The sequence below is a fragment of the Coregonus clupeaformis genome, chromosome 20, assembly GCF_020615455.1.
Source record: "Coregonus clupeaformis isolate EN_2021a chromosome 20, ASM2061545v1, whole genome shotgun sequence".
NCBI classification, from domain to species: domain Eukaryota; kingdom Metazoa; phylum Chordata; class Actinopteri; order Salmoniformes; family Salmonidae; genus Coregonus; species Coregonus clupeaformis.
In genome coordinates this window covers 42,829,685-42,856,636 of record NC_059211.1, presented here as the reverse complement: position 1 = coordinate 42,856,636, position 26,952 = coordinate 42,829,685, and the positions used below count along the sequence as shown (strand labels likewise).

The 26,952-nt window shown below is 44.7% G+C and overlaps 2 protein-coding genes across 5 annotated transcripts in view; one reads left to right on the top strand and one right to left on the bottom strand.

The window, feature by feature from the left end:
• The window catches only part of gpc1a (glypican 1a), a 52,821-nt gene extending 39,732 nt beyond the window's left edge, over positions 1-13,089 (top strand). The window contains exons 3-9 of the mRNA XM_041839376.2: positions 1,672-2,066; positions 6,478-6,643; positions 6,791-6,921; positions 7,045-7,185; positions 7,277-7,407; positions 11,814-11,989; positions 12,184-13,089. Coding sequence (XP_041695310.1) covers positions 1,672-2,066; positions 6,478-6,643; positions 6,791-6,921; positions 7,045-7,185; positions 7,277-7,407; positions 11,814-11,989; positions 12,184-12,389 — 1,346 coding nt within the window. The 3' untranslated portion in view covers positions 12,390-13,089. The remainder of the gene's footprint in view (positions 1-1,671; positions 2,067-6,477; positions 6,644-6,790; positions 6,922-7,044; positions 7,186-7,276; positions 7,408-11,813; positions 11,990-12,183) is intronic.
• Positions 13,090-15,051: 1,962 nt separating this feature from the next.
• ankmy1 (ankyrin repeat and MYND domain containing 1) lies at positions 15,052-26,042 on the bottom strand. Of its 4 annotated transcripts, none has more exons than XM_041839372.2 (19): positions 25,332-26,042; positions 24,948-25,094; positions 24,344-24,828; positions 23,990-24,206; positions 23,698-23,874; positions 22,949-23,580; positions 22,527-22,698; positions 22,150-22,299; positions 21,854-22,003; positions 21,640-21,747; positions 18,803-18,934; positions 18,592-18,705; positions 18,282-18,447; positions 17,985-18,132; positions 17,823-17,849; positions 17,437-17,591; positions 15,952-16,017; positions 15,576-15,686; positions 15,052-15,410 (listed from the first exon to the last, which is right to left on the bottom strand). In XM_041839372.2, exons 1-19 carry the CDS (start codon positions 25,536-25,538, stop codon positions 15,226-15,228), a joined length of 3,549 nt encoding a protein of 1,182 aa, XP_041695306.1. In that variant the 5' UTR covers positions 25,539-26,042; the 3' UTR covers positions 15,052-15,225. The 4 variants fall into 4 exon arrangements, with proteins under 4 accessions (XP_041695306.1, XP_041695307.1, XP_041695308.1 ...); XM_041839373.2 differs by having other exon boundaries at positions 22,159-22,299; XM_041839374.2 differs by lacking the exon at positions 15,952-16,017.
• Positions 26,043-26,952: the final 910 nt, after the last annotated feature.

Below are 26,952 nucleotides of genomic sequence, written 5' to 3'. Positions count from 1 at the left end.
TTATTTTTACTATTTTCTACATAGTAGAATAATAGTGAAGACATCAAAACTATGAAATAACACATATGGAACCTTGATGACAGCTTTGCACACTCTTGGCATTCTCTCAACCAGCTTCACCTGGAATGCTTTTCCAACAGTCTTGAAGGAGTTCCCACATATGCTGAGCACTTGTTAGCTGCTTTTCCTTCACTCTGCGGTCCGACTCATCCCAAATCATCTCAATTTGGTTGAGGTCGCGGGATTGTGGAGGCCAGGTCATCTGATGCAGCACTCCATCACTCTCCTTCTTGGGAAAATAGCCCTTACACAGCCTGGAGGTGTGAAAAACAAATGATAGTCCCACTAAGCCCAAACCAGATGGGATGGCGTATCGCTGGAGAATGCTGTGGTAGCCATGCTGGTTAAGTGTGCCTTGAATTCTATTATTTGAGCTATTCTTGCCATAATATGGACTTGGTCTTTTACCAAATAGGGCTATCTTCTGTATACCCCCCCACACCCCCCATAAATTAACTTTTAAGAAGGCACACCTGTTAATTGAAATGCATTCCAGGTGACTAACTCATGAAGCTGGTTGAGAGAATGCCAAAAGTGTACAAAGCTGTCATCAAGGCAAAGGGTGGCTATTTGAAGAATCTCAAATCTCAAATGTATATTTTTTTGTTTAACACTTTTTGGGTTACTACATGATTCCATATGTGTTATTTCATAGTTTTGATGTATTCACTATTATTCTACAATGTAGAAAATAGTAAAAATAAAAAAAAACCTTGAATGAGTAGGTGTTCTAAAACTTTTGACCGGTAGTGTATATCTGTGTGTTTGTTGGTGATATACTCACATTCTATGGGATCTACTGTACTTCAAGTAGTGGCCATTTAGCTGTACTTCCTCTGAGCCTGTGTTCACTCTGTGGGCAATAGAGTTTTAGGCAGAGGCCAGCAGCACTGATGAAACAAACACTGGGAAGGCTAAGCTTGGTTTTTGGGGTTGGATGTCACACAATGCTTTGAATCGCCAACATACTGTACAGTAGAACTGACTAACTGCAGTCTCCATTTTTTATTTGAGAGAATGAGAGTGAGAGGTACGTGGGTGGAGAGGGGCGGCACAGGGCGGGATAGTAGACAGGTACCGAGGCCCAGAAGGTGCTGTTTCTCCTGACAGACAGGTGGTGATGGAGCAAATTATGTTTTGGCTTGCAGCTGGCAGCTGGCAGCTGGAAACCAAACCGATGAAAAGAGAGCAAGAGAGGAAGAGGGGTAAAGACAAAAAGGAAAGGAGAGAATGTGAGTTAGGGATAGAGAGTGAGGGGAAGAGGGGGAAGTGTTTATGAATGCAGGTAACCATCAATGTGAATGAGCCTGAGAACCCTTTAGGCACTTTAGAATAGACCAGAGGGCTGTAGCAGTCAACCATCTATCTGCTATTGATCACCTATCTCTTTTCTCATCTCAGTGTTTGATTGGTCGGTCGCCTCCAAAGTTCCAAAGTCACTTCTTGTTTTTTGCGCAAGTAAAGGAATGTCTCTCCTCTCACTCTAGGCTCCCCAGGCCCTGTGTTAAGTGGTCTGTGGCAAAGGAATTGATAAGTGCTGCACCTGTCCAATAGTTAAAACGGACTATTCCTGTATTTGACTCCTCGTCTCTCTCTCTCCTCTCTCCTCAGCGTACTTCACAGACCTCCTGAACAGCTCAGAGCGTTCCCTCCAAGAGTCCTTCCTGGCCACGCTGGGCTCCCTCTACTCCAAGAACACCCCTGTGTTCCAGGACCTGTATGCTGACCTGCGTCGCTACTACCGCGGTTCCGCTGTCAACCTGGAGGAGACGCTCAACGAGTTCTGGGCACGGCTGCTGGAGCGCCTGTTCAAGGCCTCCGTCCTCCCGCAGTACACCCTCACTGACGACTACCTGGAGTGTGTGGCCAAGCAGACGGAGACCCTGCGGCCTTTTGGGGACGTCCCCCGTGACCTCAAGCCCAAGGTCACCAGGGCCTTCGTGGCGGCACGGCCATTCGTCCAGGGCCTGACCTTCAGTGGGGAGGTGGTCCGCAAAGTCTCCCAGGTACTGTTATAGTAGAGATGTGCTGTTTCACGTGTTGCTACCTCTGATAAATATGGCTGTGCTTTTTATACCTGATATTACCACCTCACATCTGCCACACCGTTAACCATTAAACACCCTGCACACACCCATAACGCTCTCAACAAGTTGAAATTGGGATTGTTATGTAAATCACAGAGTAAGTTCCTTGCATAAATCTGTCACAGAAAGAAAATATCCTGGGTAGACTGTGTAATTTTCACCCCCAACAGTGTGTTTAACCTTGGTTACCCTGGTGAAAACATATGCATACTGTACATATATAAAGCACATTAAGGGTGTGTCTCAGTAGGGGCGTGTCTCAGTAGGGGTGTGCCTCAGTAGGGGTGTGTCTCAGTAGGGGTGTGCCTCAGTAGAGGTGTGTTTCAGTAGGGGTGTGCCTCAGTAGAGGTGTGTTTCAGTAGGGGTGTGCCTCAGTAGAGGTGTGTCTCAGTAGGGGCGTGTCTCAGTAGGGGTGTGCCTCAGTAGAGGTGTGTTTCAGTAGGGGCGTGTCTCAGTAGGGGTGTGTCTCAGTAGGGGCTTGTCTCAGTAGGGATGGGTAAAGGGCTGCTGTGCATTTCCCCAGCAACAGGGTGTCTGAGGGGCAGATGAAAAATGTAGCTAGGCTAGCTTAACAACCACTGTACTACAGCCACTGTCTACTGGCTGATTACTTGGTCAGTCTACATTTAGCCTTTAATGGATGAAAGTAAGGCACCACTGGGACATGTCTCTGTCTCTTTGGATGGTAGCAGTGGAACAAGCCCAGTGCCTGTTTAATATGCCAACTTTTATGATGCTTTTAGTGGTATAGAGAATCACAAAAGGTGATTCCTGGCACACTCTTGGAGAGAGGAAAGAGCCTTTGAGAAACGTTTAGGTTTTATGTTAATTTAAATGTAACATTATTATGAAAGTACTTTAAGCCTACACATATCTAATGTGTAATCTGTTGTGTCTTTTAGTGGATCAATGTGTATTTGTGCGTTCCTTATCGAACATACACAAGCTATTTACACAAACACCAGAGAGGGCAATAGCCACGTGCAGGAATCCAGTGGGCTCTCGCTCCCTTCTTCCTAAAAAGAACCACCATTTCAAACCGCTCTTTATGTTGGCACAAAGAGGCCGGAGTCTGGCCCATTTAAATACAGACTTTATTTACAGCACGATACCACCAGCTTTACCACTTTTAAATAGAACACAGGGAGAGGGAGATAGAAGTGGAGAAGAGGAGGTATAGAGAGATAGATGAAAGTGAGTGTGTGTGAGAATCTGAGAGAGAGAATCTGAGAGAGAGAGAGAGAGAGAGAGAGAGAGAGAGAGAGAGAGAGAGAGAGAGAGAAAGAAAGAGAGAGAGAGAAAGAGGGAGCAAGAGCGAGAGCATGTGGATGGAAGAATCCCTTTGAGCTATGGTTGATTACTGTTGTTACTGCCAGTGACAGTGGCTGATGTAACAGTATGGCATCATGGGCGTCTGTCCTGTCACTGATCTTAATTTAGCAGCACCATTAACTGGCCGCTCCGCTCTGCTCCACTCCCCCTCCTGTTGTCACACTGTAGGAGATCTCACACTGTGGGATGTCACAATCAATCGGTGACATTCGGACGTATTAGGAAGCTGTCTGTCTGTTTACATTAAGCCCTGTTGATGAGTTCCTGTGAAGTCTGTTAATACAAGGAACGGTTGTAATGACGCCGCTTTAATCATGTTATCTGATCAGTCTCCTTGTAAAGTTCTTAATGGTCTCAAACTCTAGACAGCATAAGCTCGCACTTATCCTTTTAAGAAGCTACATTTGAAGCTGCATTCTGGGAAAATTACATGGTCCTCCTCCGAATGCTTTAATAGTGCGTGATTATTATTGGAAATGATAGCCAACTCTTCTAACAGTTAGCATCCTTTAGAAAACATCTACACCTACATATCCATTTATCTATCCCCTACCGAACCACTCTTATGCATTAGCTGCATGGTATTGTTGCTGTTTCATGTTGCACAATGCACACTACATAATCATAATCAATACATGATAATCATGATCATAATACATATTATAACCACACATATACAGTGGGGCCCGAAATTATTGACACCCAGTAATTCAAATACTGAGCTAATTTTTTTGTTGTTGAAATTATATTATTGTCACGGTTTACTAAGCCAGAACCCAGAAGCAGACCAGGACAAGGTAAGTGGTGTCAAAGGTGAGTGTTTATTTAACTGATCCACGAGTGCTGCTGAATAATCCAGGGAACAGAGCGGGCGGCGTGGATGAGTTGTTGAGGGTGCAGTAGTTGGTCCAATGATGGCTCGGCAGCCGCCGACCATCAGGCAGAGGTTGGGTGAAGGTTCCGGACGAGTGACTGCAGGGAGAACAAAACGGAGGTAAGCATACAACAAGCAACCAAGGTGCAAAACAACAAAACTAATGCTCTAAGCTCTAAGACTGATCCGCTGATAAACATACTGTTCATGGCTAACGATCCGGCAGGGAATGGATGTTAGGCCAGAGCCTAAGAAGGGTGATGATCAGGACCAGGTGTGCAGATTGCTGATGGGATGCAGGTGCGGAAATCAAGAGAGCTCCCGCCTAGCAACGTTGCCCGGCAACCAGGCAGGGAGCGTTCCAGAACCCTCGGGAAACTGGAGATCACGAGCGGAAAAACTAGTACACAGACAGGACCCGACTCAGACTGCCGGGATCGTTACAATTATTTTATACTAATGGAATTGCTCAGAGAAAGGGATTTTGTTTAACAAGTTATCTTTTTTTTCTCAAAACGGTAGGAGTCAAAATTATTGACACCCCTAAAGATTCTTAAAAATAAAGTAGTCAAAAGTTTAGTATTTGGTCTCATATTCTTAGCATGCAATGACTACATCAAGATTGTGACTCTACAAACGTGTTGGATGCATTTGCAGTTAGTTTTGGTTGTGTTTCAGATTATTTTGTACCCAATAGAAATGGTGAACAATGTATTGCGTCATTTTGGAGTCACTTTTATTATAAATAAGAATATAATATATTTTTTAACACTTCTACATTCATGTGGATGCTACCATGATTACGGATAATCCTGAATGAATTGTGAATAATGATGAGTGAGAAAGTTACAGAGGATGAAATGGGTTTCCATGGCCGAGCAGCCGCATACAAGCCTAAGATCAACATGCGCAATGCCAAGCGTCGGCTGGAGTGGTGTAAAGCTCGCCGCCATTGGACTCTGGAGCAGTGGAACGCGTTCTCTGGAGTGATGAATCACGCTTCACCATCTGGCAGTCCGACGAACAAATCTGGGTTTGGCGGACGCCAGGAGAACGCTACCTGCCCCAATGCATAGTGCCAACTGTAAAGTTTGGTGGAGGAGGAATAATGGTCTGGGGCTGTTTTTCATGGTTTGGGCTAGGCCCCTTAGTTCCAGTGAAGGGTAAACTTAACACTGCAGCATACAATGACATTCTAGACAATTCTGTGCTTCCAACTTTGTGGCAACAGTTTGGGAAAGGCCCTTTCCTGTTTCAGCATGACAATGCCCCCATGCACAAAGCGAGGTCCATACAGAAATGGTTTGTTGAGATCGGTGTGGAAGAACTTGACTGGCCTTCACAGAGCCCTGACCTCAACCCCATCGAACACCTTTGTGATGAATTGGAACGCCGATTGCGAGCCAGGCCTAATCGTCCAACATCAGTGCCCGACCTCACTAATGCTCTTGTGGCTGAATGGAAGAAAGTCCCTGCAGTAATGTTCCAACATCTAGTGGAAAGCCTTCCCAGAAGAGTGGAGGCTGTTATAGCAGCAAAGGGGTGTGTGTGTGTGTGTGGGGGGGGGGGGTCCAACATAATAATGCCCATGATTTTGGAATGAGATGTTCGACGAGCAGGTGTCCACATACTTTTGGTAATGTAGTGTACATGCAATGAGGGAAACAAGGTGAAATTCTGTCTCTGTATTGGAGATTGTGTATGCATTCAGAGACCTGTGTAGAGAATGGCAGTGCTGCAGGGTACTAGTGAGTGCATCAGGGGAGGGAAGATGTCACTGTGTGTGAATTTTACTGGGCTTTTCATCTGGCTCTGCACTGACAGGTGTAACGGCCCCTATCGCTGGAGCACAGCCATGCACAGTTGACTTGATAGACACAGACACCTGAGCAGTAGCAAGGAACAACTCTTTAGTCTACTCCACTCTGGTGCCAGCCACCATGACTGAGTGAAAACAGAATTTTGAAAAGGCATTTCTTTACAACATCGTTCTAACTTGCCATTGCAACTCACTGTGTCTCATTACTCCTCAAAGTTGAAAAGATGCAAAGCTCCTTGATGATGATGATGATATTGATGATAAAGCTGCTGCTGATGATGATGATGATGGGTGTGCCCCTCCAGGTTCCTCTGAGCCCAGAGTGTATCCGTGCCATGATGAAGCTTGTGTACTGCCCCCACTGTAGAGGCTTGGCCTCCGTCAAGCCCTGTGCCAACTACTGCCGAAACGTCATGAAGGGCTGCCTCGCCAACCAGGCCGACCTGGACACAGAGTGGCAGAGCCTCGTCGGTGAGAGAAACACGTGCACTCACAGACGCCCGCACACACATAACACACACACACACACACACAACACACACACACACACACACTGCAAATAAGCACACACTCTCACAGTCTTTCTCCTTGTTTCTCTTCCCTGTCTCTATTGTCCAGACACCATGCTGCAGGTGGCGTCTAGCTTCAGTGCTGACCCCAGTGTGGACGTGGTCATCTACTCCCTCCCCCTCCGCATCTCAGAGGCCATCCTCTACATGCAGGAGAACACAGAGGTCTTCACCAGCAAGGTCAGTTCAACCAGTACCAAACCCTGACTAAACCTTCTCACTCTCACTCCCACTAATTACCCATTCCCTTCAGTCTTATATTTGTGTCTAAAGGTGTGGGTTTCATTGTGTGTTTGGTGGTAGGTGTTCCAGGCCTGTGGGATCCCCAGGGTGGCAGGCACACAGAGCTCAGGGTCTGAGGAGAGAAAGACCAGAGTGAACCCTGACAGCACCGCAATGGAGTACAAACCCAGCCCCGCTGCAGGGGTCCGACTGGAGATGCAGGTGTGTGTCATTAGAACTGCAGGATGTCCTCTCTGTCTTGTGTGTGTGTGTGTGTGTGCTGAGTATTCTAACTATGTCTTATCTCTCCTAGATATCTGATGTGTCCAGTAAGCTGAGGGAGATGCAGCAGTACTGGGTCCAACTGCCAGCTGCTCTGTGCAATAGTAAAGTGGCAGCAGGAGCAGCTGTTGACAAGTGCTGGAATGGCATGACCAAGGCCAGGTATGAGGAGCACCTGTCCATTATTTTAGCTGTCTGGCAGAGACAGACTGTTACTGACACATTGTCAACAGTAATTTGTAGAATATCACCCCCTAACCATAGTATACTATTCCTCCTCACCTGTCTGCGAACATCTGTACTGTGTTGGATGTGAATTGCTCAGGTAACCCTGAGATGCCCTTTAGAATCAGGATGAACATGCTAACCATTCACACAGCAGCAGACAGTGCACAGACACAACACTGCCTATTGTCATGTAACACTCTCGTTAGTGAATCCTCCAAGACCCTCTGTATCTCACTCAGAAATGGCCTCCCCCCTCCCCTCACCCCCTTTCATGCTATTAAACTAAATAGATTATTGAGCAATTTACCTCCCTTTCTGCAGTGCCACAACTCCTCCCTTATTGGACTGAGATTGGGCAATTTGATTTATGGTGGGCCATTGACTCTGAAATATGTGACAGACTACGTCATAAAAAATGTATGTACTTGTGGGTTAATGGCCTGTTTGTGTTAGTGTTTCAAGCAGTATTGGACGCTGATATAAAAGTGTGAGTGTGCATGAGTTTGTATGCATAAATGTGTGTGTGTGTAGCTAGGTTTACATCCAATTGGCAACAGATTTTCATGCAAATATTCTAAAATCCACATAAAGAAAATATGTGCATTTTCCCCACCAGCGGTGTGTTTCCACCAAACTGACTTGTTGTGGATAAAAATAATTGCGTGACGACGTAGTGCACACAAAATGTACTTTTTCGCTTAAGTTTTCATGTACCGAATAAAAAATATAATGTTCAATATGTTTCCATCATATTTTCAACTCTACCGATCGTTTTTTTCAGAAAAGCGGTTTCGTTAAATAGCAAATGTGCCTTCTCTGGTCTTGGCACGTGCGCTCTAGCCAACAGCTCGTAGGCTGTGCAGGTAGGCTAGTCTACATGATGATAACAGTGAGAATATTTTTTATTTGTCAAACAGCAGCCAAGCATCGATCCTCATGTCACCAGAATAAGACCCTCGATATTTATTGGAAAGGACCATTTCACCACCCTGTTAAGTTCATCATAACTTATTTCATCTGTAGCCTAATAAACTGCATGGTTTCCCGAGTTGTAGCGGGTGGACCACACACCCTGTCATCGCTTAACTCCAAGTTTACCTCTATATGAAGGTTATTATATCAATATTTCAAATAAAATCAAAATGTGTTGGTCGCATACACATATTTAGCAGATGTTATTGCAGGTGTAGAGAAATGCTTGTGTACCTAGCTCCAGGTGTAGAGAAAGGCTTGTGTACCTAGCTCCAACAGAGCAGTAATATCTGACAAGACACAACGCCATTTCTCGCATAATAAATTTTACTGACACAAAAATAACCCACCATGTCGAACGAAGAAATTACAATTTAGAAATTATCTGTAGGCATTTATCAAATTGTACAGCAAAGTCCTGCTTCCATCACACCTGTCGTGATACGGTATGCAGTGCTTAATTTGTACATCGGGAACACATAGTGAGCACGAGAGGGGGTTATCCAGGGGGCTCTTGTGGTACCGGAACGCATGAGAAAAATAGTGACAAACAACGTAGCAGCGCAGCAGACAGAGTAAACAGCCAAGTATCCTAATATCTATGGTGGTGAAATGGACTGCGTTCTCCAAGGTGCTGATTAATTCAAAGCATTTTAGTCTTCACTGCAGAACACCCGCCATACATATAGCCTATAGTATGCCCACATTCTCGATTAAAGCCCTGCGGTTTACACAAGTCCTAATTTCTTATAAATCTTCAAGACATCAATGTACAGCAAAAATGTTTGACATCACTGCAGAACACCTGCCATATGCATATGCACACATACTCTGTACAGCCCATCTTTGAATTTTGCAGGGGTTATACATTTGCTTGTTCTTCAACTGATGGTTGTGTGATATGAGAATACTGAGGATGGGTCAACAACATTGTAGTTACTCCACAATACTAACCTAAATGACAGAGTGAAAAGAAGGAAGACTGTACCGAATAAAAATATCCCAAAATATGCATCCTGTTTGCAACAAGGCACTTAAGTAATACTGCAAAAAATGTGGCAAAGAAACAAACTTTTTGTCCTGAATACAAAGCATTATGTTTTTGGGCAAATCCACACATCACTGAGTACCACTTTTCATGTTTTCAAGCATTGTGGTGGCTGCATCATGTTATGGGCATGCTTGTCATCGGCAAGGACTATGGATTTTTGTTGTTGTTGGATAAAACAGAATATAGCTATAAGCACAGGAAAAATCCAAGAGGAAAACCTGCTTCAGTCTGCTTTTCAACAGACACTGGGAGATGAATTCAACTTTCAGCAGGATAATAACGTAAAACACAAGGCCAAATCTACACTGTTGCTTACCAAGACGGCATTGAATGTCCTGAGTGGCCTAGTTACAGTTTTGACTTAAATCGGCTTGAAAATCTATGGCAAGTCTTAAAAATGTCTGTCTAGCAATGATCAACTATCAACTTGACAGAGCTTGAAGAATTTCTTAAAGAATAATGGGCAAATATTGTACAATCCAGGTGTGCAAAGCTCTTAGAGAGTTACCCAAAAAGACTCACAGCTGTAATTGCCGCTAAACGTTCTTCAACAAAGTATTGACTCAGGATTGTGAATACTTATGTAAATGAGATATTACTGTATTTCATTTTCAATAAATTTGCAAACATTTCTAAAAACATGTTTTCACTTTGTCATTATGGGGTATTTTGTGTAGATATTGTGCGTAAAAAAAATATATTTAATACATTTTGAATTCAGGCTTTAACAACAAAATGTGGAATAAGTCAAGAGGTATGAATACTATGAAGACACTGTAAATCATTGATGGAAACGTAGTTAGAGATGCTGAAATATTGAAATTTGTGACAGGTCATGACATAAAAATGCAACTCCAAGGCAATGGGCCATTAATAATGCATGTAGGGCTCAGTTTGCTGTATCGCTAGCTCAGCCGTAAGCAGAAAGTGATATGCGTAATTTACAGATAGGTTAACCGGCATCAAGTATAGCTATTCAAGCTACAGGCAACTGCCAAAATAATGGAAACACTTGAGTAAATGAGGGATACAAAGTATATTGAAAGCAGGTGCTTCCACAAAGGTGTGGTTCCTGAGTTAATTAAGCAATTAACATCCCATCACGCTAGGCAGGCCATTATTTTGGCTACCAAAGCTACTGTATGCCCGTAGGATGACAATGCCCCCATCCACATGGCACGAGTGGTCACTGAATGGTTTATTGAGCATAAAAACTATGTAATCCATATACCATGGCCGTCTCAGTCACCAGATCTCAACCCAATTTAACACTTATGGGAGATTCTGGAGCGGTGCCTGGGACAGTGTTCTCCACCACCATCAACAAAACACCAAATGATGCCATTTCTCATGGAAGAATTGTGTCGCATCCCTCCAACAGAGTTCCAGAGACTTGTAGAATCTATGCCAAGGTGCATTGAAGCTGTTCTGGCTTGTGGTGGCCCAACACTCTATTAAGACACTTTATGTTGGTGTTTCCTTTATTTTGTCAGTTACCTGAATATATACAGTATATACTGTATGAGTGTAGGATTTCCCACCCAATACTGTGACCACAGCAATATAGTCCAGTGGAAGAGAGGGGACCCTAGATGAATATACAATAGAGAAGATGAGGAGAGACTGAGATAGATACACATAAAAAGGTTGACAAATCAATAACTGGTGAAATCGATAGACTAAATCCCTGAAGGAAAATGGATTCGTCCAGCCGTAAAAACATAACCCACTGTAATGAATACTCAGGGAGAAAAAGGTGTAGATTCACGCGCAGAGCGCAGCAGGTGTTTATTTCACCTTCGCAGAAGGCAGGAATTGTGGTCACAGGCAGGCAATGGTCATACACAGGTAGGCAAACAAGCAGGTGAAACAAAACTAGGACTGAAGGCTATAACTGGGTCTCACAAACGAGCTAGGAAACAGCTTAGTAGAGTCAAAACAAACAATACCTCACAAGGCACAAACAGAATGACCTGAACTAAATAAGGAGCTGATGAGACCTGGTGAGTAACTAACACAGGTGAAATAAATGAACCAAAATGAAAGACAGGGCTACGTTTAAGAACACAAAGAAACAGGGCTACGTTCAAGAACACAAAGAAACAGATCTACGTTCAAGAACACAAGGTGAACTAAGAAAATAAATATAAAACCTTACACCCACAAAATTCTACTTGACATACATCTCCTTAATGGTCCAAAGCCACATTCAAATAAAGGCCTAGTCCAAGAGCTTTGTCATCCTAATGCAATGTAGTACCATAGAAATCCAACCGTGTTGCCTGCTAAGTGAAGTATTGATGTGTTCTGTGTCCAGGTATCTTCCTGAGGTGATGGGTGACGGCCTGGCCAGCCAGATCAATAACCCAGAGGTGGAAATCGACATCACCAAGCCAGACATGACTATCCGGCAGCAGATCATGCAGCTGAAGATCATGACCAACCGGCTGAGGAACGCCCTCAACGGCAACGACGTGGACTTCCAGGATGCCAGTGAGTGACGGGCGGGGGAGGAGGAAGGGCTTAGAGTGCAGTAGACAGGGTTAGAGAGTATGGGGTATTGGGTTTGGGGATGGGGGGGATTGGATGTATAGGTTAGAGTTGGGAGTGTAGCAGAAACATCTTGAACAGCTTGGACTCACTGATATCCTCATTTCAATTAACCAATGCCTTTCCCTTGTCCCCAGGTGATGATGTCAGTGGTTCAGGAAGTGGAATGTGTACAGGCGAGTCGTGTGCCAGTAGCGGACCTCGTGTCATTGTGCCCAAAACAGACAGCACCAGATACTACAATCCTCCTGAGAACAAGAAGGTGAAGGGCACAGGAACCCAGACTCACCCCTCCATCCTCCTCCCCCTGCTCTCATTGGCCACACTGCTGCTCAGGCGATAATGAACAGGTGGTGCATCCAATTGAGACTGTGTTTGGATAGGGCTCTGAGATGGAACAGAAGAGCGGAAAAAGGGGGATGGGTGGGTAACTTTGCCAAATAGGAAAGGATTGTCATTGAATAAATGGACTACCTTTTATTTTGATGAGAAAAAAACAAAGAACATTAATATTCCTTGTTTTATTTGCTTGTTTATATATTTTTTAATATGGCAAGTAGAGCTGGTCTTTGGCTTCTTTTTATTGTTTCTATGCTTGGGTGGTGAACAAGGATGGTTCACATGTGATGTTTGGATGGCACAAGCTTCTTAGTGAATATGCCATTCTAATGTAAAGTCAATGTGACCTTGTTGCAATGTTCTAACAATGCCAATAACTTTACAGTGATGTTGTGAGAACACTGTGAATGCCGGTTTGGTGCGTATCTACAGTATGCTCATCCAACACATTCATTTTTTTAAAATCTCAATCACAGTGACAAGGGAATGTGGATCTCTCAAGTATCTATTACATAAAAATAATGGCTTATTGTAAAACCATTGCATCAATAGCACATTAATTAACACTGCAGCAATGACATATCTATGTCATATCTTAATTTGACCTTCTCACAAAAGGAAAATAATCTTGCAGCAACAGGAAATGTGAATTGTTATGTGTATTATAATTAATATACATTTTTGTAGGGGTTGAATATTTTTGTTAGGGCAAATCAAGTCTGACATTTTAAAGTGGAAATTACAAACTTTAGAAGCCTTTTAAAAACTCAAATACATGACAAGTTTTGCATTTCCTGCTGCACAGGGAAATTATCTGTGATAACAGAGTGATCAAAATAAGATACTAGATATGAAGTGTCTGTGAAAGCAAGTGGTACAGTATAACAATCTACCCCTTCTCTATTGAAGGGCTGTAGAAAGCCGCTTCCGTCATACTAGGCCTGTAAGTCTTTCTGTGCCTAATATTTTATTTGATCAATCTGGTCTTAAAAATTCTAAAAGCCACCATTCTGTTAGCAGTCAGGTGACGCACAGCTCACTTAGCCAGCAACACTCATAGAATATACACACTCCAAAACAAGCCCACATACAAATCACAAGAAGAATTTCAAGCATAGACGTTGGTTAGTATATCGACACATCCTAGTGACCTGTCAAAAAAAGGAAAGGTGCACCTTTTTGTACATATTTCCTATCTTGTGATATCATGTAATCTATTATCACTAACCCAAACTTAGGGGTTTGAACCTTCCCCACCCACCATATGCACAGTTGACTACAGCTGGATGTGGAGTGGGAATGCCTTGACTAAAACGCTGTCACACGTTCTCCAAACATTGCTAGAATGTTCCAGGGAGCACAGTGACATTGTAATGAAGGTGCAGTCAGTAATGTGAGTGCATTGTTGTTGGAGCTGGCTCATGTTCCCTCCGTCACACACAGGAGGACCGTTTCAAAGTGTCTGTGTGTGTACAGTTACAGTCTGTCATAGCAGAGAATAAATCTGATGTAGTGGCACATTGTGTATGTATGGCCAATGGGGATTCAATGTTAAATTGTTGGGGGAGAGACATCCAGACAGTACGTGGATGCTAGAATGGAGATGATCTGGTGATACAGTGTATATGTCAATGTATTGGTGTACGGTATGTAAGTGTGTGAGTGCCTGTCTTAGACTTTGTGTAAAACTGTGTGTGTGACTGACGTCATATAGAGGTACAGCATGAATGGATGCATGTAGAATGAATGTTTTAAGACTGTGTGAATCCAGCTTCTGATTTCCCAGGAGAGAAACACTGAAAACCGAGCTAAAAGAAACATAAACAGAAGACAGAGCATGATTGCTGCTTTCCAGTCTTGATCACCATTCCCTAAATTTGCACTGCCCCTGGTCTGTCCTTCAACACTTCCAGGCCCATGAGGCTGCATGTCTCTTCCTTCACCTGCTTTTCATATGGTACCCTGGCACTTACAGTAGCCTGCAGATTTGGTGAGATAATTTGCTCTTAATTTCCCCCTTACATTAATTGAGGTGGGAAGCTGAATAAGAAGCCCATTCCCCGTTACCTGCAGGTTCTTATAGCTCTTCATTTAAAACATTTGTGCTAACAAACCCAACACTGGACTGCTCAGCTCAGTTCCCGGGCCCAATGAACGCTGAGAAATCGATGAGCAGGCCCTCTCTCAACGCACAAAGAATCCTCATATGGAAAAATCAATGGGAGAGAAGCGCCATGTTGAAGTGCTGATTGATTTGGATACAGATACAGGCTGGTTGATTACATCAAATGTGTGTGTGTGGTATGAATGTGGTTTTATGTGTCAGGGATGAAAAGAAAATCAGGGGCCCCAACTATTTGGTGGACACACTTGATTGTCCTACAGTACAGTGGGAGGCATAAGTAAAATGTTCCAATTTGAAAATGTGCCTAGGTGATAAAAATAAATAAAAAATCCCCCTTTGAGGTTTTCTTGTGATTGAGCAACAATGCCGAGGTGAAAATATGTCAACATGCTGTCGTTGTTTTCCCCCATGAATTGTGTCAGCTATTATAAACGTGATGCCATTTTAAAGATGCCGACTGAGACTGACTGTTCTTTTTAACTGCTTCTTCTGGTAACAGAGTCAAAGGTACTGGGATGCTGTCCATACAATGATTACGCTGTTTGACTGTCATCATTTTATCTTACTGCACATTATCATGTCTGTCAAATCATCTGGCACACAGTTTCACATGAAACCAAGTTACCACTCACCACACTCCTCCATTCATGTTTCTAGAGAATATATTCCATTCCCAAAGTACTTTAATATAACAGAATCTGTCTATGTGTAGCTGTCAGATGAAGCTGTAGTTCTCTTTCAGGTTTTCATATTGGCTCTCTGAGAGCTTCTGGGCCAGGTTGAGCTGGCCCATCTTGGTTTTGGCCCCGGCTCCTAAATATCGTCTCTGAGCGGCTGGATCCTGAGAGCCCTCGTTGCTTTTGGCCTTCCTCACAGAGTTGTTTGGGTCTTTGGGTTTAGCTGCGGACACAAACACAGAGCCATGCTTAGTCCCAATCTCTCTATCTAATGGGTCGTGACTGACAGACAATATCCTTATCACATCAGAGACTTTCACTTTTCTATTCAGTACTTTGAGATAATGTTCTGTAGTGAATATGGTGCCTTATCTTACTGTAATCCTACCCTGTAGTAACCCTCTTGCCAGCTTCTCCTTTAACCTGTCAAGCTTCAGATGGACCTTCATCTGCTCTATCAGCGATGCCTTGGTGGGGTTATTTTGGGATTCTGCAAACACTGGTGTCACAGCAACAGCAGCATCATCACATACTCTGTACTAGGTCACTGTCTTTAATACACTTAAACTATAGTGTAGTGTGTCAACATAGAATTCCTAAAAGCAGAAGTAAAAATCGATCATCTAATTTCACCCTCACAAATGTTTTTTCACACTCCAAGATATATAGCAAACATCTTCATACATACTCATCACTCACACTGTTGTTTGCTATATATATTATTTTTTAAAAATATTTATATCGGTTTTACTGCATGGCCTTACTCTTGACTGTGCTTGGCTGTCCTTTTCTCTCCTGAATTAGTAGAGTATTTTCACTATGGGTGACTCCTATAAAGAATCCACATAGGACACAAGCTCACTGCATGACCCATCTGTGCCTAGGTCTTATTTCTCATTTTTAAGCTCAAATAGTCACTTCTCAGTATCAATGCCATGTTAACAGGTTCAGTCAATCTGTGTAGTATCAGTGCCACCTAGTGGCAATAAGTAATAAAGGCATGGCGAAACCTGCTGTACAGTACAGCAGGGGTTGTCAAACCTCTCCTTGGGGACCCCCAGCCGTTCCATGTATTTGATATATTCCAGACCTAGCACACCTGATTCAAATTGTCAACTAATCATCAAGCCATTGGGTGCATTCCTGTGCCCAGGCGTTGCTGATGCATGCCAGATCTTACAACGCCTGGATAGGTATTTTAGGTATCAGCTTATCGTGTTTTAGCAATCTGTCAGTCGATAACACAGTTGATGATGTGGCATGCAACCATTAGTTGATGCATGCAACGTCTGAGCAGGGGAACGTGACCCTTGACTAGGTAATCCGGTGAGTTAGTTCAGGGCTACAACACAATTGTGAAACGTATGGGTTCAGAACCACTGTAGTACAGTATGTGCAAGTGAATGACTGCAGGACCAAACCATGCACTTCCATTACACTGAGTGTACAAAACATTAAGGACACCTTCCCAATATTGAGTTTGGCCCTCAGAACAGCCTCAATTTGTCGGGGCACGGACTCTACAAGGTGTCGAAAGCATTCCACAGGGATGCTGGTCCAGGTTGACTCCAATGCTTCCCACAGTTGTGTCAAGTTGGCTGGATGTCCTTTGGGTGGTGGACCATTCTTGATACACACGGGAAACTGTTGATCGTGAAAAACCCAGCAGCGTTGCAGTTCCTGACACAAATCGATGCGCCCCGAGCCTGGCACCTACTAAAATACCCTGTTAAAATGCACTTAAATATTTTGTTTTGCCCATTCACCCTCTGAATGGCACACATACACAATCCATGTCTGAATTGTCTCAAGGCTTAAAAATCCTTCTTCAACTCTCTCCTCCCCTTCATTGATTGATTAATTGAAGCGGATTTAACAAGTGACATCAATAAGGGATCATAGCTTTCACTGGTCAGTCTGTCATGGAAAGAGCAGGTGTTCTTAATGTTTTATACACTCAATGTATACTGTATATTACATGAATATTGTGAAACAATGTGTCTATTAAGCAGACTATGGGCTCTTTGACATACTCACCAATCACTTGAGGATTAGGAATGCAGATTAGTTTAATCAAATGTGCTACAAAACAGGGAAAAGCTGAAGTTTGGATGTTGGGGTATAACTTCATATGAACTTGTGTTTAACAAATTACACACAGGGATTGATCAGTTAGTTAAGGGTGTTGGCATGCTGTGTGAGAAGGTGATTGGGGATGGGTTTGGGGGAGGTGGTGTTTTCCTTCCGACCTGGCACACGGACACACTCATCCTTGTGGCGGTCGTTCCAAGCCTTCATCTTGCACGTCTTGCTACAGTAGAACACCTCGTGGCAGCGGCTGCAGGCGATCAGGACCACACCCACAGAACGGCCACACTGGTAGCAGTATTTAAACAGGGGCTTCCTGAAAACACCACATAGATATGCATGTATAAATATCACATTGTGAGTTTCATGTACATGCCATAACAATGACTTTGCTGCCATCTGGTGACTAAAACTCTTATAGCTTTAAATGTGTCGTTTCCTAGTCTCAACTCATACAGTAGCCTACTTTACTAGAACACGTGTGAAACCCTGGTAAGTGTTAGCAGACGTCTGAGACAGCAGTTGAATAAATGAAAGTATAGTTCACCTGACAATCACTGCCTTACTTCCCCGTCTGGAATGAGAGGAAAGATAGTAATTTTTAAAAGAAATTAGTCAATTGAATTTGAATGGTAACAGTAACTGTGTCAGTGTGTTAGTGTGTGTGTGTGTGTGTGTGTGTGTGTGTTGTAGTTGGGGATGCTAGTACCTCTTCTCAGCCCTCTGCTGCTGTTCTATCTGCTGAGGGAGGGACTCTGTGCTGTCCTGTTCCTCAGGGAGAACCGCTCTGGCTGCCTTGTTCCAGGGAGGAGTGGATCCTGCTCCAGTGTACACAAACTTCTCTGTGGGACTAACACCTGCCACAGACACACATACATTACATGCACGGTGAATGCGTATGCGTGCGTATGTGTGAGTACATCACAGATGTACATCACAGATGTACTCACACATACGCATTCACAGTGACACACTCTCATACACATGAACACAAACACACACGTACTGCTGATGCCCAGGCCCTGCTCCCTCTCTCCACGCTGTCTCTCCATCCTGATGGCTGCCTGGCGCAGTAGGTCTCCCATCACGCTGAGGATCTGTCTGCGGGCATTGTATGCCTCTCTCTCCCTCTGGTTCAGGGCGTGGTACGGGGTGTGGGCGATGCGCCAGTCCTGGGGCATGAGGGGAGGCACCAGCACTTCTACTTTAATAACACCAGGTAACTACTGCAGGATTTGCATGGAAGTTGAAGTCTACAGAATGTCTGTTTCTGAGTATAAGGTTTGAAGTATTGTACAGTTGTGTTGGTACTGAACCTGGTGAAATGCATAGTGGGCGTAGTCCACAGCGGTGCCCACAGCACACCTGCGGCCCTCGCCAACCACCACTGGCATCAGTATGTTGGCACCAGCCTTCATCAGTTTCTCCAGCTAGTAAAACAACACAAAGACATTCCTGATGTGCTGCATTTAGTGAGGAGAAGAAGCAGTATAGTGTGTATGGATGCAGCCTCCTGGATGTGCTTACCAGCTTGGTTCTGTTGCGGAGGTGAGCCGCACAGTCGTAGCTGATATTGGTCATGGCACAGAGGGCACTGCCAACCCGGCGGGTCAGGGGGAGGTTGGGGTCAGCACCCCCAGCCAGCAGCTCATCAACAGCCTAACGGGACATTCATTAGAAAAAGGAGGTCAACGCAAGAGGGAAAGACAAGGCTTCAGTCCTGTACAGTTACAGTGAGCTCCAAAAGTATTGGGACAGTGACCTGATTTTTGTTGTTTTGGCTCTGTACTTCAGCACTTTGAAATGATACAATGACTATGAGGTTAAAGTGCAGACTGTTTAATTTGAGGGTATTTTCAATCATATCTGGTGAACCGTTTAGAAATTACAGCACTTTTTGTACATAGTCCCTTCATTTTAGGGGACCAAAAGTATTATTTACCATTAATTTCTATTGGGCACAAAATAATCTGAAACACAACCAAAACAAACAGTAAATACATCCAACAAGTTTGTAGAGTCACAAGCTTGAAGTAATCATTGCGTGCTAGGAATATGGGACCAAATACTAAACTCTTGGGGGGTAGTCATTGTATCATTTCAAATCCAAAGTGCTGGGGTTCAGAGCCAAAACAACAAAAAATGTGGGGTTTTGTTTGTCCACCCGCCTCTTGAGGATTGACCACAAGTTCTCAATGGGATTAAGGTCTGGGGAGTTTCCTGGCCATGGACCCAAAATGTCGATGTTTTGTTCCCCGAGCCACTTAGTTATCACTTTTGCCTTATGGCAAGGTGTTCCATCATGCTGGAAAGGGCATTGTTCGTCACCAAACTGTTCTTGGATAGTTGGGAGTAGTTGCTATCGGAGGATATGTTGGTACCATTCTTTATTCATGGCTGTGTTCTTAGGCAAAATTGTGAGTGAGCCCACTCCCTTGGCTGAGAAGCAACCCCGCACATGAATGGTCTCAGGATGCTTTACTGTTGGCATGACACAGGACTGATGGTAGCGCTCACCTTATCTCCTCCGGACAAGGTGTTTTCCGGATGCCCCAAACAATCGGAAAGGGGATTCATCAGAGAAAATGACTTTACCCCAGTCCCCAGCAGTCCAATCCCTGTACCTTTTGCACAATATCAGTCTGTCCCTGATGTTTTTCCTGGAAAGAAGTGGCTTCCTCGCTGCCCTTCTTGACACCAGGCCATCCTCCAAAAGTCTTCGCCTCACTGTGCGTGCAGATGCACTCACACCTGCCTGCTGCCATTCCTGAGCAAGCTCTGCACTGGTGGTGCCCCGATCCCGCAGCTGAATCAACTTTAGGAGACGGTCCTGGCGCTTGCTGGACTTTCTTGGGCGCCCTGAAGCCTTCTTCACAACAATTGAACCTCTCTCCTTGAAGTTCTTGATGATCCGATAAATGGTTGATTTAGGTGCAATCTTACTAGCAGCAATATCCTTGCCTGTGAAGCCCTTTTTGTGCAAAGCAATGATGACGGCACGTGTTTCCTTGCAGGTAACCATGGTTAACAGAGGAAGAACAATGATTTCAAGCACCACCCTCCTTTTAAAGCTTCCAGTCTGTTATTCTAGCTCAATCAGCATGACAGAGTGATCTCCAGCCTTGTCCTTGTCAACACTCTCACCTGTGTTAACGAGAGAATCACTGACATGATGTCAGCTGGTCCTTTTGTGGCAAGTCTGAAATGCAGTGGAAATATTTTTTGGGGATTAAGTTCATTTTCATGGCAAAGAGGGACTTTGCAATTAATTGCAATTCATCTGATCACTCTTCATAACATTCTGGAGTATATGCAAATTTCCATCATAAAAACTGAGACAGCAGACTTTGTGAAAATTAATATTTGTGTCATTGTCAAAACTTTTGACCACGACTGTATATGGGATTGTTAAGACTCCTGCACCACTAAATGCCTATCTGGGTTGCTGTTGACTCACACATCCACCCCTCCCCCTCCCCCATCCATCATCATCTCAGCCTGACTGTGTGTTTCACCAGAAGCCTTTCATGTCCCCAGCAGCACCTCCAACTCCTCTTAAGGATGTGCTCCCTCCCATCCAGCTTAAGTAGGCAGCCTCCCTCCTTCCCATAATCCTTGTAGGTTTAGCACGCCATTCATACAGCAAATTAAAATCTGTTTCCCTTTGTTGGAGAAAAAACGTGTTTCTGATTCAAAACCCCTCGGTCTGTGACCGAATGAAGGGACAGAATGAATGTAACAGAGCAGACATTTCACATTGTGCCATGAAAGGAGCTAGTTAAGATTTACTCCTCACATATTATAACAGGGTATTCATGTACTCAATGGCTACTGAGGGATGATGGGGGGAAGGAGAGGGGAGGAGAGGTGAAATGCACGGGAAATAATGATAGAGCCATTCTCCATTAAGTGGTGGGTGTAAAACACAGCAGGAAAGCTCACTGAACAGTAATGGCGAGATGGAAGAAAACCCTAGGCCAAGTTCAGAATGAATACATATTTTATTTTATTTATTTTTATTTTATTTATGTCATTTAGCAGACGCTCTTATCCAGAGCGACTTACAGGAGCAATTAGGGTTAAGTGCCTTGCTCAAGGGCACATCGACAGATTTTTCACCTAGTCGGCTCGGGGATTAGAACCAGCGACCTTTCGGTTACTGGCACAACGCTCTTACCCACTAAGCTACCTGCCGCCCCATATGGGGACTAGGGGAGGTGGAGAGGAGGAGTAGAGTGGTAACACACTTATTTTAAACTCCCTCTAAGAAGTATTTACAGTAATAAGTGTGTTTTGCCAAATGCGAATGCGTAGGGTGTCGTATTTCAGTCTTGGCCTGTCTAAGAGAGAACTGAAGCCCTTACCAAGTCGTTGCCGCTAGCGATAGCCAGAGAGAGGGGAGAGTGGCCACTCCACAGGAGATTGGTGCTTGCCTTGTGGGAGAGGAGCAGTGACACAACCTCCCTAGCATTCTGAAATACACACACAGCATACACACACATACAATATCACACACATGCACAATACTCATACACGAAGTCATAACTTTACACTCTGAAGACTAGTGGCAATACTCACAGTGTAGTCCTTGTCTCTCTGGCAGGCCATGTGCAGAGGAGTCCTGCCCCCCTCTTCTGGGGGCACACTGGGGGCCATGTAGAACTGAGACGGGGGGCCGGACGACGTGGAAGTCTTATTCCCAAAACCAGCTTGGGGCTCCACAGGATTCTGGGTGGTTGGTATGTGTGTGTGTGCACGTGCATGCGTGTGTGTTGTTCGTGTGTATATATAAAAAATATAAAAAAGGAAACATGTCAGTTATGAACCATGAAGATGAGGCAAGTCTCAGGCAACAACAGAAAACCCTCTCTTACTCTGCTGACCTTGTCCAGCTTAAACACCTCGTAGGCGTCTTGGGCGGTGACGTCGGGATCTGCCACGGCATGCAGCAACAGCTCAGTGATCTTGGGGCCCTCTGCCCCGGGGAGAGCTGCAGCAATGTGCAGGGGGTAGAAACCCTTTTGCTGGAACATATGAGATGAGAGGAGATATACTGTATGACTGTAACTAATCACTGGAATAGACCAACCAACCACCCTCGCCTTCTGTCATCACTAAGCCATTTCAGCAACCACAGTCATATTGAAACATCAACTCTGTGTAGTAAACTACACTCAGCTAGGAGAAAGCCATGTGTTTTGTTAGTGGGGCTGAGTGAGAAAGAGAAAAAATAAGGTGAGAGATAGCCCACTTCTGAAGGCAGGCACATATCAGTGCGTGCTCCACACTCCAGCAGACGCCTGACAGCCTGAATGTGGCCTGCCTTGATGGCCAGGAAGAGGACAGGCATGGGCACACTGGAGGCGTTAGGGTCTGCTCCCCTGTCCAGTAGCAGCTTTATGGTGGTCCACCTTCCCCTGTGCCTACACAAAGAGATGGGGGTTAATCACCTCCACCCTAACATTATGTCAATCAGCACATCCCATTTGGTTGTGGTATTGCCTTGGTTTTATTTAGAGGATGATTCCATTTAAGTATTTTCTCCATGGTTTGCAGTTTTTACGTTGCACATGCTATGAGATAAATTCAAATTTATGTGAGTAAGGACGGCCTCTCTAAAATTAACCCACAATGTTTCCTATGAGCACAGAGCCCTGGTTGTTCCAGACTCACTCTGTCTTCATGAGGGCCATCTTGCGGACGGTCTCCTGGGTGTCAGCAGGTGGTACCAGGCCCGATCGGCTTAGGGCCTCGGCCGTCTTCTGCATGACCTCCTCTGTGACATGGATGTGGAAGCTGGCCAGGGAGCGGGTTGAGTCAAATGCTGGGTCAACCATAAGGCTGCCTCTCCTCTCCCTCCTCCGGTCCTCCTCTGATCCTGCCTCTCCCTCCTCCTGCTGCTGGGTCAGACCATCAGAGCCACCCTTCTCATGCCAGGGGACAGAGCCCAGTGGGATGTTCCCATCCAGCACCTGGATGGAGCACCTCTCCCTCACCGCCGTCATGTCCATGCGGTCTAGGTCCAGGGCAGCCTGGTCACTGCAGTCCTGGAGGTACTGTTCATCCTCGTCCTGGTCAGCCTCTTCCTGACAATAACCCTGGCCATTGTAAAGGGACACTTGACTGTCATTACACTGGGCAGGGTCCGTAGCCTCGTTATCAGCCTGGTTGGTGTGGTCCTTTGGAGCAGTGTCGTCAGCCTGGTTGGGCTGGTCAGCCTGTTTGGTGGTCTGGGCTCTGTTTTTGGTGGCTTCCACTATGCTGCTCTGAGGACTGTTCACTGATGGGGACCGGGCTTTGACAGCCTGTTTCACATAAGAGTGACAAATAAATATAATGAAGAAAAACAATAAAGAGCTGACATTTTAGAGCAAAGAACTGTCCAAAGAAAGTCATGTCAAATGTTTTGGTGCCTCACAGACCTGTGATTTTGGGTGGGTCTTTTGTGGGACCTTCTCTGCAACTGTCTCATGGAGTGACTGGATTGGGTAGTACAGGACATTACAAACAGCCAGAGCAGACATGCCCTCACAGTTGAGATTATTCACATCTGCTCCGCTGTCCAGGAGCAGGTGGATCACATCATTATGGCAGTTGACCTGTAAAGAAATCCAAACAAGTAATTCCTGTGCACACAACATCAATATTATCCATTCATATTCATATCTGTGTTGGAGTCTCCCATGCCTTTGTGATACAATGTCAGTGCCTTACCGTAGCTGCAATGAGTGCTGTGTGTCCTCGGGCATCGCCAACGTCAGGGTGTATCTTACCATCCCGTAGGATACGATAGACACTCTGCGGGTCACCCAGCGAGGCCTCCTGGATGAGGCCCTCTGAGTTGAGCTCCAGAGATCCCTTAGGACCAAACCTCTCCCGGTTCTCAGACAGAACAGCCTCCACGTCCCAATCCAGGGCCTCCACCTCAAACCTGCAGCATGAAGGGACAACAACAGACAGGCCACTGTGGTAAGCAGGACACAAAATAAACAGTTTTGAGTCTACCTGTAAGAAGCTTATTTGCTTTCAGCCATCTGTATAATATATTTGGCCTGCGTTTGTGTTCACCTGTGCCTATGGATGTGAGCCTGCATGCGCTGCTGCAGTGGTAAAGCTGCAGAGACATCAGGGTTAGTGTCTGGGTTGTCACAGTGCTCGCCAAAGAATTGCAGGTCCAGCTCCTTACGCAGCCCCCAGGGCACAGGCAGGTGGTCCGAGTCTGTGGAGTAGCGGTCCATGTCTGGGGGCAGGATAAAGCGTTCGTCCTGCAGTAGCTCATGGTAAGGAGAGAGAAGTGGGTCCATGCCAACCTTCCTGGTGCCAGGCTTGGCCTTGGTCTCTGGCCCCTTGGCTGAGCTCTGGGACTGGGTCTTAGGCTCCTTCTTGCAGTTGATCCGAGCCATGTGTTCTGGGAATGCATGGAGAGTGAAGCCCCCCTCCAGGGCAGTGCACAGCCTCAGCAGCCTCTCCCGGTGCCACAGACCCACGTCCTGACGTCCATCTGGGTATGTCACCACACCTGGCCCAAAGCGCTCGTCTGCATGGTACAACCCCTGTAGGGGTCAGGTTAAATCAGAAGTCAGGTGTAAGTATGGTAATGCTACTCAGATCCTCAAGGTCAGAACATGTCATAGGATATTGGCATCAGGTGACACTCATACTCCTGTCTTACCTGAAAAGTGGTGCCATCTGGGAAGGTCTGAATGCCATAGCCCTCCTTTCGGTTCAAATAAAACTTTCCAACAAATTTGAAGCCTGCTGGCCAGGAATACGTCCCATTTCCATGACGATAATCTTTGTAGAATGAGCCATCATAAAACTACAGAATAAAATGATAGAAATAACTCTATGACATAGGCTGTGGACCCTGTAATAGTGAAAATGTCTTACAAAAATAATAATTTAACTACTTGCGACATTTGTAACAATACGTGCTATAAACAGCGACTTGTAACAAAAGTAGCCTAATGTTGGCCAGCCAGGATTGTATGACCCCCTCCCACGGGGCTATTTCATGACTGTCAATAAATGATTCTATTCAAACAACAATAGCTACCTCTCCATTTGTCCAGGTGAAGACTCCTGTGCCGTGCTTCAAATCATTCACAAATTCTCCTTCATATTTAGATCCGTCAGACCATTGCTGAACCCCAGGTCCATTTCTCTTTTCACGTCCAACTTTAATGTTAGTCCAATGTTCTCTACCTGCCCAAACTCCACATCTGACAGATGCCTCATGTGCAGCGCCTGTAGAAGTCGCCATTATACCCAGAGCGTATTATTTTGTGGAATAGCCCACTGGAATAGTAGGCTTTCATTCAATTACAAACATTAGCTGACCAAATAAGTTTACAAAAACTTTTACAAATCCTTCAACTGTCTGTCTTCGGGTGGTTTGTCTGTCAGTCAGTGTAGGTTGCTTTGACAACGATGGAAGGGACAGCCCACTTGTTAATCTTTCACAAATAGTCGCGCGTTCTCGACAGATTCTGCCTGTTTGTAAATAATCCTTGCATTCTTGTTGCTTTCTTGTAGAAATGCTGCGTCCAAGAACACGTTGATCTGAACACGTTGGATAAATTACTTCAATCCAGTACATTACATGTCAAATATGATCGAATATTGGTCCCTCTGAGAGCAAGCATGCAGAGAAAACCAAATCATAGAGTCGACGATCTCAGACGTTAAAGCAAAAGGTCATGAATTGCCTGCAACACAAGTATCACCACGCTGTGAGGGCTCCATGGAATGTTTCCAACACTCCTTGACAACCGAGGCGTCCCATGGTTAGCTACTTCTTTTATTGGGCGGCCTCTCCCAGGAGTTTTGCTATTTACCCTTTAGTCTACACATCCTGGACTATGCAAACTTTTAGGCCTGCTTCTTTTCCAATGAAGTGTTTCTCTATGAATTACAGCTGCCAACATATGTTTTTAAATATAATGTGACGTTTTGAGAGAATAATCATGTAACTAAATGAATCTCTTTTGTAGGTCCAGCCTGAAAAATGGAGAGTAACAAGGATTCTACTTTTTGCGCAAGTACCTGTATACAAGTGCATTAGAGCTGAACCTGTGTGTGCTCCTTTACATGCTCATCTGCCACCTGACACTCCACCTGTAAGGATATACCTACACCCCATCTTCACTTGAGCCCACATCCACATATACAACATGTGGGTTGGCTTGAATTAGTGTATAGTGTCTCAGGTATACATGTAGAACTGCATTGTGGAACAAATGTGTCAGTGCAGTGGTGATGGCCTGTTTTTTGTTGTTTAATGTCACTGAACCTTTTTATTAGGTCATCAGAATATACTTTTTTTCAAATGGTGCTCTACATTTCACAGTATGTTATTTTTTATTTGGTTCATACAATGAACTCCAAAAGGGTCAACAAATATTGATTTACTTTCACAGGACAAGGTCCTCCACAGGCTTGCTGTTCAAATACACGACCATTGTAATTTAGTTTCAGCATTATATTACGGATGCTGAGACGAGAGTGAAATCACCAGAAATTGGGTGATAGAGAGTCATAGTAAGAGAGATACTGAAAGAGAATAATGCTTCTCAGAAGCATCACTTCTTGCCTCCCATCTTCGGCAACAATACAGAACATGTGGTCCTCTGTAGCTCAGCTGGTAGAGCACGGCGCTTGAAACGCCAAGGTAGTGG